This window comes from Eptatretus burgeri, chromosome 5 (genome assembly GCF_056783735.1).
Source record: "Eptatretus burgeri isolate ZD-2024b chromosome 5, Ebu_testis_v1, whole genome shotgun sequence".
Lineage (NCBI taxonomy): Eukaryota > Metazoa > Chordata > Myxini > Myxiniformes > Myxinidae > Eptatretus > Eptatretus burgeri.
The window spans coordinates 113,736,214-113,752,067 of record NC_140965.1 but is presented as its reverse complement, the minus strand read 5'-3'; the positions used below and the strand labels follow the sequence as shown (position 1 = coordinate 113,752,067).

General features: G+C 44.8%; 1 protein-coding gene across 1 annotated transcript in view; it reads left to right on the top strand.

Moving 5' to 3' along the window:
* The window catches only part of HSD3B7 (hydroxy-delta-5-steroid dehydrogenase, 3 beta- and steroid delta-isomerase 7), a 68,961-nt gene that overhangs the window by 20,677 nt on the left and 32,430 nt on the right, over positions 1–15,854 (top strand). The window contains exons 3-4 of the mRNA XM_085883392.1: positions 2,230–2,509; positions 5,764–5,919. Of these exons, the coding sequence (XP_085739518.1) occupies positions 2,230–2,509; positions 5,764–5,919 (436 nt within the window). The remainder of the gene's footprint in view (positions 1–2,229; positions 2,510–5,763; positions 5,920–15,854) is intronic.

The window sequence follows — 15,854 nt, the reverse complement described above, 5'->3', positions numbered from 1 at the left end:
TGGGGGTAGATGGAGGAATTTCATAGGAAAGTTAGGATTGTGTAGAGTTGCTTGGTCTATGGACGTGTAGGAGACATCTCGATATCAACTAAGTAGGGAAACTGTGAACTTAAGTGTGACGTGTCACCGCAAAAACGTAGGAAAAGGTCACGGGGTGGGGTTGGAGGGTTGTGGTGCGGTGTTAATCAGATAGGGATTAAGGCCAATTTCCCCAGTATGTAATTGCCCCTTGTGATCTTTTCCTATGGTTTTGCATTTACAAGCCAGCATTGAAACAATTGCGTCTTTACAACAACCATAATGACAAGCCAAACGTGCCGAGCGGGCAGAAGCCCTGCCTTTCTGGTTTTATGCCAACAAACCACGCCTGGAGGTGGATGATTGAGGGGCGTGACATCAGAAGCGAGAAGGAAGAGGAGATGGTTTGGTTGGGTTGAGTTGGGTGTGATGGATGTGGTCGAGAGAAGACGGAGCTCGGAGATGGCGTGTAAAATCAGGGCATTATGGCTGGCTTTCCTTCGGTGCATGAAGAAGATGGCAGGATTCTCATATTCATGCTGAGGCGAATTTGCTCGCGTGATGGAGCAAGATGCTGGCTATTGACTCTTGGCTGGGTTGTGTCAAGCCATCGGGGGAAAGAGGAGCGGCATCGGCAAGCGCGATCGACGGGGAAGCCACATGGCGGTTGCTGAGCCCTGGTGTTGAATACCATGTCACGAATTACCTCACGTACATTTCCCACCCAGAGAGCGGCTCCGCACCATTTTGGGTGCCTCTTCCCACGTAAGACGAAGCGCCTCGATTGCAAAGTTCAATAAAGACCATCTCTGGACAAAGCTAAGTGCCAGAATAAAGGGAGGATTTTCTTTTCTTTCATTTTCCCCTCGTCTGTATTAAAATCAGTTTGTAGAGGTGCCTCAACTTTAGGCTTTAATTTACCTCACGTTTTATTACTACATTTTGAATTATTACCCTTGTAAATATTTCATGTATTTTCAGTAAATCCCCATGTTTATTTTAGGTTGCTGATGTCCGTGTATCTTTCGTGGGTTCGAGTATAAACCCCTTGTGCTGGACTTCCGTCATGTACGTGCACATGCTGCCCCTGCCCCCCCCCCCGCCGTGCGCCATAATCTCTGAGGATCACGTGTTCGTCTCAAAGGAAAACCGCTCAGCAATTCGGCCTGGTCGGTGTTAACCGTCCATCTACCACAATTGAGTCGGGGGATTTTCTTACCACCAGACGTGTGTGTGTGTGTGTGTGTGTGTGTGTGTGTGTGTGTGTGTGTGTGTGTGTGTGTGTGTGTGCGTGTGTGTGTGTGTGTGTGTGTGTGTGTGTGTTTGAGAGTTTGTGTGTGTGTGTGTGTGTGTGTGTGTGTGTGTGTGTGTGTGTGTGTGTGTGTGTGTGTGTGTGTGCGTGTGTGCGTGCTTGCGTGGTTGATTCAAATGCCCAGTGAGGAGGAATTGGACTTTCAATTCGTAAGATTGTTACCTCCGCCACTGAAGGTGGCCGGTGGTTATGTTTTCACCACTGTCTGTCTGTTTGTCTGTCTGTCTGTGGACAGGATGTCTCAAAAAGTTGTGGATGGATTCAGAAGAAATTTGGCGGAGAGGTTGGTTGTGTGACGAGGGAGAATTGTTTCATTTTCGGTGAAGATCCGGATCCGAGCTTTTTTATGGACAGCAGGGAAAGCAAGGATTGATGAGACGCAGCAAAATAAAATACACAAAAAGTACACAGTGCAGAACTATTCCCGATCCTCATGTAACACAATCTTATCTTGTATAAACATGACAGGTGCCATCAGACACATACCTGAGGAAATTAGAAAGCAAAAGAGGAGAAAAGGATCTGAAATTAAAAAAAAAAGTGATTCTTCACCATTGAGAGATTGGGCCAAAAAATAGGATATAGAACACGATATCTCAAAAAGTTGTGGCCGGATTAGAACGAAACTTGGGGGATGAGTTGGGTAGGTGTCAAGAACAAACTGATTAGATTTTGGACATCAGGATCCATATCTGGATCCATATCTGGCCTTTTGGTGGGATACTAAACGTAAACTGTTCAGCTTGACAGAGGTATATGCTCTACCAAGTGTCGTTCTAGTTTTTCTTTTGTTATACTGGAGAAAAGACCTTTTCTGTTTTTCTGTTTCTTCCATCCTCTTCTTAAGCACTTCCCACGATTTTCCTACCTTCTTATGTCTTTACCCTTGGCATTGACAGATGATGTTGACGCACAAGGATCATCAAGGGATTATCGTCGTCGTCACTGGTGGTTGTGGTTTCCTTGGCCGCAGACTAGTCCAGATGCTTGTAGAGACTGGAGGATTAGGGGGCTGCATGAAAAAAATTGCAGAAGAAAGCTACAAGAAACATGGAAACCTTGCTGGTCATCAGGCAATGGCTGAAACAAAAGATTTTGGAGAGTTTGATGGATGGCAAGTGTCGGAGGTCCGAGCTTTTGATCAAGTGATTCATGAACAGGTGGAAGGCATGGGTTCAGGTAAGAAAATTTGATTCCTATCTGTTGTTATGTTTAGCTGATTTGTTTTGATTTCTTTCTTTTTTGGAAAGAAAATCTCGGTTCATGGAAGATCAAGGAAGCAGAGGGTAAAATGGCAATCCACTGACAGTGGAGCCACAGTTAGACACAAGCAAGGGGACAAATGAACAAGAAAAGGAGGAAGAAACACACACACACACACACACACACACACACACACACACACACACACACACACACACACACACACACACACACACACACACACACACACACACACACACACACACACACACACACACACACACACACACACACACACACACTTCATTGTACAGTATCGGCTATTCTTAAAATGTAATGTAATTTAAAGGATTGCTGTAAATGATGATCTCACAACATCGTATATTCAGCATTATTACTTCTGCCCATCGAAGGTGGACGGAGGTAATGTTTTCACCCCTGTCTGTTTGTCTGTTTGTGTGCAGGATATCTAAAAAAGTTGTGTATGGATCCGGATGAAATTTGTTGCGCAGGTTGGGTGTGTAAGGACGAACTGATTAGATTTTGGTGAAGATCCAGATCCGGATCAGACTACTACAATTTTTTCAGTGATTCTTCACCATTGAGAGATAGGGGCCAAACTCGAATATATAACATTATATTTCAAAAAGTTCTACACGAGTTGGGTGAGTTAGGTGACCAGAATAAGCCGATTTGATTTTGGTTCAGGTCTGGATCCAGATCAGGCCAATCAGAGCGATACAAAACATAAACTGCTCAGCCTGGTGGAGGTATGCACTCTACCAAGTGCCCTTCTAGTTTTATCCTGTGTTTATTTCAGGAGCGATGTGTACATTTTTATCTGCTGCCCACTTTCCTCAATTTTCACGGTCCAGGAACCTAACCCCCCTTTCCCATATGAAATTGGTTTTAACTATCGCGGCATTTTCCAGGAACGTAACCCCCACGATATTTAAGGGTTTACTATACTGTCGGACCCCACTATTTGTGGATTCACTATTCGTGGACCCTGTGTTTTGTGGTTTATAAAATGTGACATGCTTCAACATTCGTGGTCCTGCGCTTCGTGTATTCACTGGGTTTTTTCACCCTATTTTTTTGCGAGTTTTTTTTTTTTTTTGCGTTTTCGTGTTTTTTTTTGCGGGGTATTCGCGGCTTTTCACAGGTTTTTTTATTCCCCCCCCCTCAGGAATCATGAACCACCGGGAACCTGTCCCCCCTTTTTCCATTGAAATGATGTCCTGACATTGATGGATTTGACATCTACGGAATTTTCCAGGAACCTATTCCCCGCTAATAGCAGGGTCCGACAGTATATATTCATGAAGCTGATCAAATACAAACCATTATTAATTGCTCGTAAATAATTATCAATGAATCGAAAGATGTTTCCACACCTTTGTGCAGTTGTTAGTTTATTCCTACACATGTTCTGGATCCAATCGCACTCGTACATGTGCAGGAATAAATTTGCAAAGTTAGGGGCCAGATCTGAACCCATGGGTATCCCCACTGTCTGCTGGAGTATCTTGTTGCCAAATGTAAAGAAACTGTTTGGGAGAAATCGAATACTTTAAGTTTATTTTTTGAAAAACTACATGAATATTGATTTTGCTTTTTGACCAGTTTGCTCTTTTGTGATAGATTTAATGTATCCTTTATTACCTCCTGTAAATGCTTCATCTACTACTCTGTCCAATGTGGTTTCGAGCTTGTCATGTGGATTGTTTGTGTATCATGTGGGAAAAATCATAAGTTGACAGACATTTAGCCTTACCCTTGTCATTAATGTACAGGGTCCGACAGTACAGTAAACCTTACCCTTGTTATGTCAATTACAGGTTTGGAATTATCAATGATCCAGAATTTCTTAATACCAGAATAAAACCTTGCCCTTTCATGGTAGTTCTTCAAGCATTTATAAATTAGTTACATTGCCCCTTCAATACAACCTGACAATGGTTTCAAGTTGCATTCTCTACTTCGTGGCAGCAAAGGAAGACACACACACACACACTAACCGAGCTGCAAGGAAGAGGGTTGGGTAAATTAAGGGTAATGGGGGAAGAAGCATGCATTGGATGAGGGATGTGGGAAGATGTGACACGGTGGTGCACCACTCGCTTCGAAGCCCAGAATGGAAGAGTGCAATTCAACTGTCTCAGGAAGGAAGTTCCACAAATGGCAGAAAATAAGAAAAAAATATTGGATGATAGTAATCAGGGAACAGGTGTTAAGGAAGCTGTCAATATAATGCTGAGAGCTTTTGCTTCTACAGAAATAAACTACATTCATTTGGCACAACAAACTCGAAACAGAAATGATAGTGGATTTTTTTTTTTTTTGGCAAACTACGATGAGTTAAAAAGAAAAGAAAAGAAGACTAGTTTGAAAATAACTTCAACAAAACTTTCGACCAATCCTGGAAAAGGAAATAATGTGACAAAAGTCTGCAGACAAAAAAAAAGGTAAACAAATTCTAGAGATGAATTTATGATTGCCAAAGAACGCACACAACAAGAAGGCAGCGAAATGAAAGATCCACGAGTTGAAGTTGCAATAAAAATGCGTGATGGAGCAGAAATGGTTCCCAAGACTGCAACACCACATTTACAATTAAAAACACATGAAACACAGACAGACTCAGAAACAGTTTATCTTTGGGCTGGCAGGCAAACTATGGGAATTGAAATGGAAGAAATCGTTTGGAAAATGAGACAGTACAGCAGTCAGTTGCTCAATTGTGGTGCATTGAGGATGGTCAGGTTGAAGCAGGGTTTTGGAAGAACAGGTAGCATAGGTGCACCTTAAAAGCAGGATCAGAACAGGCAGTGGCCACAACATGCAAGGCTGGGAAGACTGATGCAACAATGGAGTCCCAAGCAACAGCAAAAGAAGCCCAGGCAGACAGAACCAACCCACGGTTCTTTTATGTGTTGGACCTCTAACTGGTGATTCCTCCCCTTCGCTCTCGGGGCTGCCGTTTTGTCATCGACTTTCCCCAAGGTGTCAATGCCCCTCATCTCTACTCTCGAGCATACTCATCTCACTTCAGGCAAAAGTGGCTGACGTGCCATCGTGACAGTCCAACAAAATGCCCACTAGCTGCTCAAGCTTAATGGTGAAGGTCTGACTTTCCTTGTTAGTTATTTAAATCTTGAAATATATATATTTTTAACAGTGCATTATGATTATCGTTATTGTTTTTATTTTTGTGTTTATACTCTCAGCTTCAGTGAGGGTTTCCTGTGTGCTCGGAGACCTCAAGGACATGCCGGTGTTACGAGATGCTTTGCGTGATGCCACTGTCGTGCTGCACGCTGCTAGTCTAGTGGATGTTTGGGGAAAATATCCATCCACTCTCCTGCACACCAGTAATGTCATAGGTATGATGATGTTTTGATCCTGATCCTAGTTATCGATATCACAGATATCTCCTCAAATATATCCACAGGATTTGACACAAGTATGACATTCAATTGAAGTAAACATTGATAAGAATTTGGGAAACTCCCACGATGAAGCTGTGTCTATCTATGGGTTTATCACTTTCCAATCGCAGACAGGTTGGTGGTCTCTTTGGCTTCTACTCCTTCCTTTCTGGTCTTGCACCCTCGACTCTTTCTGTGCTTTGCCTGCCCCACCTCCCCACCACCAGGTTTTTACAGGGCACATGCAGTCTACCATCAACCCCTTTTGGTGAAACTCCAAAAATCCAGAATCGCTGCTCACCTCCCCTCATTCATTCCTCTTTGTTTTTGTTTTTTTTCCTGCCGGTGGAACCAACTTCCACATTCTCTTCAATCTCATTCCTCCCTCCAGATCTTAAAGACAATTGTTCACCACCATATCAGATCAACCCCCATCCAAAATGATATTTTCCACCCCCATTATTCCCCCCTCTAAATTTCCAGTTTTTCTTTCATGAGAGTCTGCTTCTGTATCCATCTTGTCCATCCTGTGCATCCTCCCCTCCCTCTCATTCTTCGCCACATGCCTTTATTTGTCTGTCTCCATTTATTTTGTCTTTCAGCCCTGCTGTTGGCATTTCCCTCTTCTCTTTCTATCTGTTATCACTCTTCCATGAGGTTTGATTTTGTATAGAAAACAAACAAACAAACCCCACAAAGCAACAGTAATGGAGTGCATTGCTCATTATTTACATATTCAATAAGTATGGCGCCTTTTTCATCTAATTTTTTTTTTAATCTGGTTTTACTTTACCCACCAATCAGTGTCCCTTGGCCTAGAGCAAGGGCATAAAGGAATGGCAAGCCTTCTAATCAACAGCATAAAAAGTCTTACTTGACTGTGCGTTGCTTTGCCTTAAGGCTGAATCACAACGATTCGAATCATAACTGCCGTAGAAATGGAAGTGTCAACATCGCAGTCACACCTTGGCGATCTTGCCAGCGTATGCCGACCTAAGAAAAATGTGTCTAAAACGTTGGGGCACGTCAAATACGGTATGAGTAAGTTTGGTATACGTGAGTAGAGCGCTAAAGTACGCTATTATACGTCGTAGTAAGTAGAGTACGTCAAGAAATTTTAAACATGTTCAAAATTTTACGACGTACTTGGCGTATGACACACGTTCCGCATGCGATGGGGATAAGTTTTACACACGATATGTGGACGCTTACACACGTCCACAAAGGCTACTTATAAGATACTCATAAGTCGAAACACGTCGCGGTAATGTCGTTTTTTTACGCGAAACTTTTTCTAACTTATGTTTGACGTGCTTTGAACCAATTCTTTACGTAGTCCCAACACACATTGACGTATGTAGACGTATTCCAATGACGTCTTCCGGTCGACAAAAAAAATAAATTAACTTGTTTCTAACTTACAACTGCCATATAAAGACGTGTTCCCAGCGATTTTGGGAATTGGTATATAAAAATGCTGCTCATAAAAGGGGAACCCAACAGTGTTTTCGAGTCCTTTTTGAGTCGATGTCCATGTCAGCAGTAACAGTATCAGTATCAGTATTAGTATTAGTATTAGTAGTAGTTTGTTCATGTTGGCAGTAGTAGGTGAGTGTGAGGGGGAGGGTGTGGGTTATGATGGATCCTCCTTGCGTCTGCGTGTGCACGGGTAGGAGACATCTTTGCACCATTGTTCGAAGTTCTTTGCGGCTAATTTTTTATGGGGCTTTTTCAACAATGAGCTATGGCTTGTTTTTATGATTTAGGTCTATTCATAACGGGTTGGACAAATGCACAATGAACTAATAATGTGCATAGAGCGCTTCGATAACTTATAGATACGATATACCAACGAATAATTATCCTGAAGCCGGCGTTCACAAACTATGCCCAACGATAGCCTAACTTATCCATATCGTGCGGCAGTTTATCTTTGCCGGTGACGTGGGGTTTGCTCTTCATAGGCTGCCACTCAACGATTTAAATGGCTGCATCTCCACTATTGAAAGTAGACGCTTGCGCTGAACAATTGGATTTTTTTTACACTCAACGACTTTTAAACGGTACCACTCAGCTATTTTCATTGTTTACAATGAACGATTTAAATTGCTGTCACTCGCCTTTGTTTTTTATGCTGGGGTTTGGAAATTTGAAGCATTTCTTCTGAACGTGTTAAAACGCTCAAACTCGACTATTTTAAATAGACGCTGCCAATGGACAATTGGAATCGTAGCCAAGCTAGACATCGAAGTGTGAACATCCTCGTCATGCCGAAGAAAAGTTTGAAGAATGCTGCAAATAAGTGTCCTGGCCGTGGCCGTGGACGCTGACGCAAGGACGATCCATTATACCGACATCTTTCAGCCTATGAGTAACTTAAAAGTAACGTCTGTCGATGTGTGGCAACGATCGCGTAACGTGCCAACAACACGTTAATCATAGGTTAGAAATAAGTTTCGGGTACGCTAAACATTACCTCGGCATGTCTCAACTTATGATTAACTTACAAGTAGCATGTGTTGACGTCTGTCAACGATCGCAGACCGTGCATACAACTTCTGGCCAGCGCAGCGGAACATGAGTCATCCGCCGGCATACGTCGTGAAATTTCAAGCATGCAAAAATTTGAGGACAACCGAAAAGTACAACGTTTAAAGCCAACGTACAACGACGTATGGCAGTGTTTTTCAGCGTGCTCTCAATGTTATCAAAACTTACCCATAACGTATTCAACTTGTGCCAGCGTTTTAGAAATTTTTTTCAAAAATCGGCATACGTTGGCTAAAACGTCAAGGTGTGACTGGGCCTTTAAGCAGACACCTTTCTGGATAGGGAACAGCCTGGCTGGTGATGCATGAAAAATGCTACAAGTGGCTGGAAATCTCCCAAGTAGTAATCGCTCAGTCACTGCACAAGCCTGGTGTTGGTTTAACGTTTCGGGTGGCTGGCTTAACCTCTTGGGGTCATGAGTTCAAGCTCCTGTCGCTCCATTGAATTGGCACGAGATGGGTTGACTCAGCCTGTTATCCTTCTGAGGTTGGCAAAATGAGTACCAGCTTACTGGTAACAGCGGTATTACATCAGCGGCACAGCTGCGCCTCCAGAAAATTATGCAGCTAAGCAGCCCTAAATAAATAAATAAAGTCACTGCACAATACCTAAACAGCTAATTTGAGGGAAGAAGATAAAATTAGCTTTTTCACACTGAAAAATGAAGGCATTTTTTGAAAACTAAACAGAATTTCAACAGGTACAGTATCAAAACATTGGTTACTGTTTATTGGTATCATTTTAAAGCAAAACTTGGAACATTGCTCAGAAATGCTGGCTTAAATGTCATATATGTTGTTGATAATAATAAGGTGAAGTGAGCAAGAAAGCATCCATTAACCTTCACAGAAATCAAGTTAATTACATTTTTGAAGCATGCCAAAAAGATGGACAGGGTGGTGGGCCTTGGATCCCAGGGTCCTGAGTTCAAATCCCACTCTGCTGTTGAATTAATACCAGGTGGGGTTAACTCGGCCTGTCATCCTTCCAAGGTCGGCAAAATGAGTGCCAGCATGCTGGTATACTGTGTCAGAGTGGCGACCCCTCCAGGATTGTGTCCAATAGCCAAGGAGACTGCTTAAGCAGCACCAACGCTCTGCACAGAGACTGGTCCCAATCTCCTCTCTCCTAATAGATTAGTGTGATCTTCATCATCATCATCAGGAAAGAATGAATAATAGACCTAAAGAGCAGAAAGTAGTTGATTTTATTTTGATGTGGAGAAAATGGAGAAATTCTGGACTCAGAATGAATTTTCATAACTTCCAGCACATCATATACGTATTCATGTATATAAGGGTGTACCACTTTTGCAAAAGTAGTTGCTGGAATGAAGCACTATGTGCCTATCGATTCCACTCGTGAAGTTAGGTGATCGAACAAAGTTTGAAAATTTTCCTGCCTTTTTTTGACCGTGGGCCGCCATTTTGGAATTTCAGGAAAAATCCATATTTTTGGAAATAATATTGATTTTTGAATATTTAAAAATATATATTTCTCTGTGTTTAGATGGCCGAATGCACTTCAGTAAGCACCAGTATGATAGTAAGTACCCGTAAATATTATTCACAACTTGTCCCATCATTTTGAGAAGGGGTTGCCATTTTTTCCTGAAATTTCAAAATGGCGGCCCGCTGTCAAAAAATGTGGGAAAATTTTCCCGACCTTTTTTATAGACTCGACCCGAGTCGTTAATTTTCGTGTGGCATGCAGGTGTAGTTTTTCCCCTCGTACGTTTTACCTATGGATCCCTGAGTGCGACATTTGGAATACATGTCCCAAAAATAAATAACTGAGTGCGTTGCGTAACTAAACTAACAGACTCACTCGGACAACTTAACTACATTGCCGGCGCCAAACAAACAACAGGTGGGTTAAAATCATGTATAGTCCTAATATTTACACTACCATGGCTCAGGACCTGTGACTTGAGGAGAGAAAACACAGCAAAGTTAACATTTGTGGGTGAGTGCACAGCAGGCATTGATGGTCAGACGTCTTAAGGGCCTTCAAAGGTCCCTTGATTGTCGTTAAATTCTTTTTTTTTTCTGCTGCTGGAGGCAACTCACCCTAACAAGGCAGGCCATACGCCGTCTCCCAGGCCATTTGAACTGGCCTTTATGCAACAAGATCTCCGGGCTGCTCAGCGCAGTCCCCGGTCCATTTGAACTGACCTTCATGCAACAACAAGGAGATATCCGAGCTGCTCAGTGCAGTCCCCGGTAATGCGGCTGCCTGCAGTGCAGTCTTGCAAAACACTTTCAGAGATGGTCCTGGAGCACATGGTGAAGGTTGTGACATCGGAATGCAAACAAAGGCATGGCAGGTATGGAGGAAAGTCAAAGGCAGGCAAAGCATGGCATGGCAAACGCAGACCAGGCAAGATGCAGTACAAGAGGGGGTTGGCACACGAAGCTGGCCGGCCTCGGTCTGGTCTCGTGAGGTTGTGGAGGGAGTGTGGTGGCGCCGGCCGGTCTGAAAACGGGCTCGGACCTACCCTACAGTCTCCCCCCAACCTATCGCCTATGCCTATCCCTGTCCATACCCACCCCCATTAGCTTGCAACGACAACAAAAAAACAACGAAATTTAGACTATTTTTATTTATTTATTTATTTATAATTACGTGTGTCTCCAGCCCCCTTATCGTCTTTGTTCGGCAAACCTGTCCTGACCGTCTATCCCCAATCCATAAGATCCTTTCTGAGGGGACTGAGGAAGAAACTAGTGAATCTGTCTCGAGGCCCAATGCAGTCTCAGAACAACTCTCTGAGATTTGAGCAATTTCCAAAGATGAGTCCAGTGGCCTACGAACAGCGAAGGGATGGATGGTGCGAAGGGGTACTCGTTTCCTATCGATCGTAGCATTTATTAACCGTTAATCTACCCCCGGGGCTTTTCAACACGCCTGTCTCTTTAAACTATCGGTTCTAGAAACCATGATTCCCGTCGCCTGTGTTGGTGTTCGTTATTAATTTGGGCCCGGCCCACAAATTTTCTCTCGTGCTCTTGCACAATTTTGTGGCTGGGCAGCATGGCTCCATTGGCAGGGATACCCATCTGCCGAACTCGAACTATGGCACCCCGGGTCGCTGAGCTGTCTCTGAGCCTACCTACTCCGTATGAACATGGGGGATGCCCTTCCTGCCATCTTCCCCGTCGATGCCCACGTGCCATTTTGGTGCTCCGGGTCCCGTTTCCATGGGCTGCCCGTGCCCATTATACTAACTCGGTCCCTTGGACCCATGGCCTACTCTGGCCAACTATTCCGGTGCCCACGGGGCCCTCTACTTAGTGCGCACATTTCACCAGCCATGCTCCCAGCCAGTCAATAGACTCCTGCACCCTTCAAAAAGGTTTCGTGCCTTCGACACCAGCAACAAAACATTTGTTTGGTTAATTTAACTAACCCACTTAGTAACATTACACTAACCCTGGGTTCCCTTGGGTGGGATTCATTCCTCCCCCCAATCATTCGTTCGCACCATGCATTCCACATTCACTCCACTCACACTCGAGCTTGCTGACCCACATTCACTCATTGTACATTTTCTCTTTTTTTTATTTTTTTTTTTCAATTCACACTGATGCTGACTACGTTCCCCTATCTCGTGCTCCCCGTCATCCCTTACTCTAACGCACGTTCTATTTAATTCAACGTAGCTAATCTATGTCCCCCACGACACGTTCCATGTCTGTCCATGTCTCCAATCCATTTCTAAATTCTAACCTAAATTCCCACTAACTCGTCCCACCGGGCCCCATGGAGAACTGCTCATGCCCCATGAGGCTGGTCTAACAAACACTAAACCCTCCCACTAACTCGTGCTCCTATGCCCACGACGAGGATGTTTGCTCCATCCTGGCCGAGAATCGGGTACTCGTGCAAAGGCTCGGTAGGCCTTGCATCGCCAGGGTGGCGGTTTGGAACTCGCTCATCCCCGTCGTTCGGGCGATAATTGGAAGCGTAACGTCGCCCCGTCGATCGCATTACACGTCCACTTCTGAGCCATCCACCATGTGAGCCATGCGTTTCTCACCTGGCCTTTGTGCTGTGCGAGCCCTGCCGACGTCACTCGCACACGGGCCCGGCGGAGTCGTCGGGACATGTCCCGCGAATTTCACTTGCTGCGCACAGCACGTGGAGCCTCGCACACGTGCTCACAAGAGGCCACGTGCTTTCCAAATTCACACAATCGCCGCCATTTTAGCCTTCCACGTGGTGGTTTCGTACCAACCACTGGACGTTTCAACGCCGGCTCCTGATCACAGAGTCGTGCGCGCCTGGGCCATCCGCAAGATACAGAACGGACTTCGCACGCAGCGTCCCACGGAGCTGGCGCGGTTTCCAAAATAGTTCCGTCCGTTACACGACCCACATCTCCTGTCTGGGTCGGTTCGTGTCCCACACCGTCTTGTGCACTCATCCATGCCATATCACTCGCAATCTGCACACGTTTTAACACACACTCTGGGACATTCACATCGGGGGCTCATGTTAGCCCAAAAGATCCCGGGGTGTCTTTACCCCCAAACTCGGCATGTGCTCATTCGCACCATGCACCCGCTCGACCTCGTACAGCCTTACCGGACTCACCTCATCACGGCCTGCCTCGAGGGAGCATACCGTCTCCCCTCATTCCTGTGGGAGGTTAATCCGTCCCTCGCATTGGGTCCCAATACATTCCCCAAGTTCAACCCCAATGTCCCCTACCAGATCTACTTGTGTGTGCTCCTCTTTAATTTTATGTAATTCGTCTTTCTATTCTAATTCTTGCGTTTCTGTTATTATTTCTAAATCCTGCGTCTCCCTTATTATCTCCGTCACCCCCTGTTCGAGTTTATCTGTTTCTCCCCAAATTTTTGTGATGTCGCTCGTCGCCTCGACCTCGCCCGTTGTCATCGCGGTTCGAACAATATCCACACTCCCCCTTGACTCGGTCGTTTCCCCACATGGTGTACTGATCCCATCCGCCATTTTGCAATTCATGGTCTGCATTTCAACCTTTACCTTTGCCAGCTCCGCCTTCATTTCTTCCTGACCCGCCTTAATTTGTGTTTGCAAGTGTATCCCCATACTCTGCATATCACCTCTCAGTGTTTGCATATTTTCATTCATTTCGTTTTTCATGTTTTGCATATTTTCATTCATTTCTTGCGTATTCGCGTCCATTCGGCTTTGTAAATCACCTAGCACCTGGTTGCCAACCCTATCTGTGCAGACCAGTACAATGCAAATATGTTCAGGATATTGAGCCGAGGTCGGAGGTCGTTTCATTTACGTATGTTGGAAGCAACCTTCATCCTTACCACCGATCCAATATTATGTCGTCAAAAGGAATTTGTACGATCTCTGTGTTTCTTTCAGCATAGAAAGATCAAGGGAAGTACGGTATCAAATGGTGAATGGACCTCAGGGGAAACCCATCCCCCTTTCTCCAGGATTTGGTTGCAAACGTCAATCATGGACAAACTCTGCTCCAGCCAATGGGAGCTCGAGGTGAAGATGATGAGCTGACCAATGGGCGTTCGGATTAACCGTGACGTCATTACGGTTGAACCAATCAGCGTCTACCTTATTGAGACCTGCGTATAAAGCACACGCCTTCACTTCCTCCTTCACTTGTGATTTTTTACCCTGAAGAGTGCAGCACGAAAAGCTTCGGTCACTATTATGTCATGTTTGTTTGTGTCTATATCTATATATATATATATATATATATATATATATATATATATATATATATATATATATATATATATATATATATATATATATATATATATCTTCTTCTTCTTCCTCTTTCGGCTTGCTCCCGTTAGGGGTCGCCACAGCGGACCAACTGTCTCCATTTTGCTCTATCCTCCACATCTTCCATTGACACTCCAACCACCCGCATGTCCGCCCTCACCGCATCCATGAACCTCTTCTTTGGCCTTCCTCTTCTCCTCCTGCCTGGCGGCTCCATCTTCAACATCCTTCTCCCGATATACTCAGTTTCCCTCCTGTGCACATGTCCAAACCATCTCAATCTCGCCTCTCTCACTTTGTCTCCAAACCGTCCTACCTGCGCTGTCCCTCTAATACACTCATTTCTTATCCTATCCATCCTCGTCACTCCCAACGAGAATCGCAGCATCTTTAACTCTGCCACCTCCAGCTCTGCTTCCTGTCTTTTGTTAGCGCCACCGCCTCCAAACCATACAACATAGCTGGTCTCACTACCGTCTTGTATACTTTCCCCTTCACTCTTGCAGCTACCCTTCTGTCACAAATCACTCCTGCAACTCTTCTCCACCCACTCCATCCTGCCTGCACTCTCTTTTTCACTTCTCTCCCACACTCTCCGTTACTTTGGACAGTTGATCCCAAGTATTTAAACCAATCCACCTTCCCCACCTCAACTCCTTGCAACTGCACCATACCACCACCCTCCCTCTCATTTACGCACATGTACTCCGTCTTACTCCTACTGACTAACATTCCCCTTCTCTCCAGTGCGTACCTCCACCTCTCAAGGCTCGATTCAGCCTGCTCCCTACTCTCCCTACAGATCATGATGTCATCCGCGAACATCATGGTCCATGGAGACTCCAGTCTGATCTCGTCCGTCAACCTGTCCATCACCATTGCAAACAGGAAAGGGCTCAGAGTCGATCCTTGGTGCAATCCCACTTTAACCTTAAACCGGTCCGTCATTCCTACCGCACACCTCACCGCTGTCACACTGTCCTCATACATATCCTGCACGATCCTCACATACTTCTCCAACACTCCCGACTTCCTCATACAATACCACAACTCCTCTCTTGGCACCCTATCATAAGCTTTCTCTAAATCCACAAACACACAATGTAACTCTTTCTGGCCTTCCCTATACTTCTCCATCAACATTCTCAAAGCAAACATCGCATCAGTGGTGCTCTTTCCTGGCATAAACCCATATTGCTGCTCACAGATCGTCACCTCTCCTCTCAACCGAGCTTCCACTACTCTTTCCCACAACTTCATGGTGTGGCTTAACAACTTTATCCCTCTGTAATTTCCACAGCTCTGCACATCACCCTTATTCTTGAAAATCGGAACCAGTACACTTAATCTCCACTCCTCCGGCATCCTCTCACTTTCCAAGACTTTATTAAACAATCTGGTGAACAACCCCACTGCCATCTCTCCTCAGCACTTCCATGCCTCCACTGGTATACCATCTGGGCCAACCGCCTTTCCACTTTTCATCTTCTTCATAGCAGTCCTCACTTCATCCTTACTGATCCACCCCACTTCCAGATTCACTATCTCCACCTCTTCCAACCTTCTCTCTCTCTCATTTTCTTCATTCA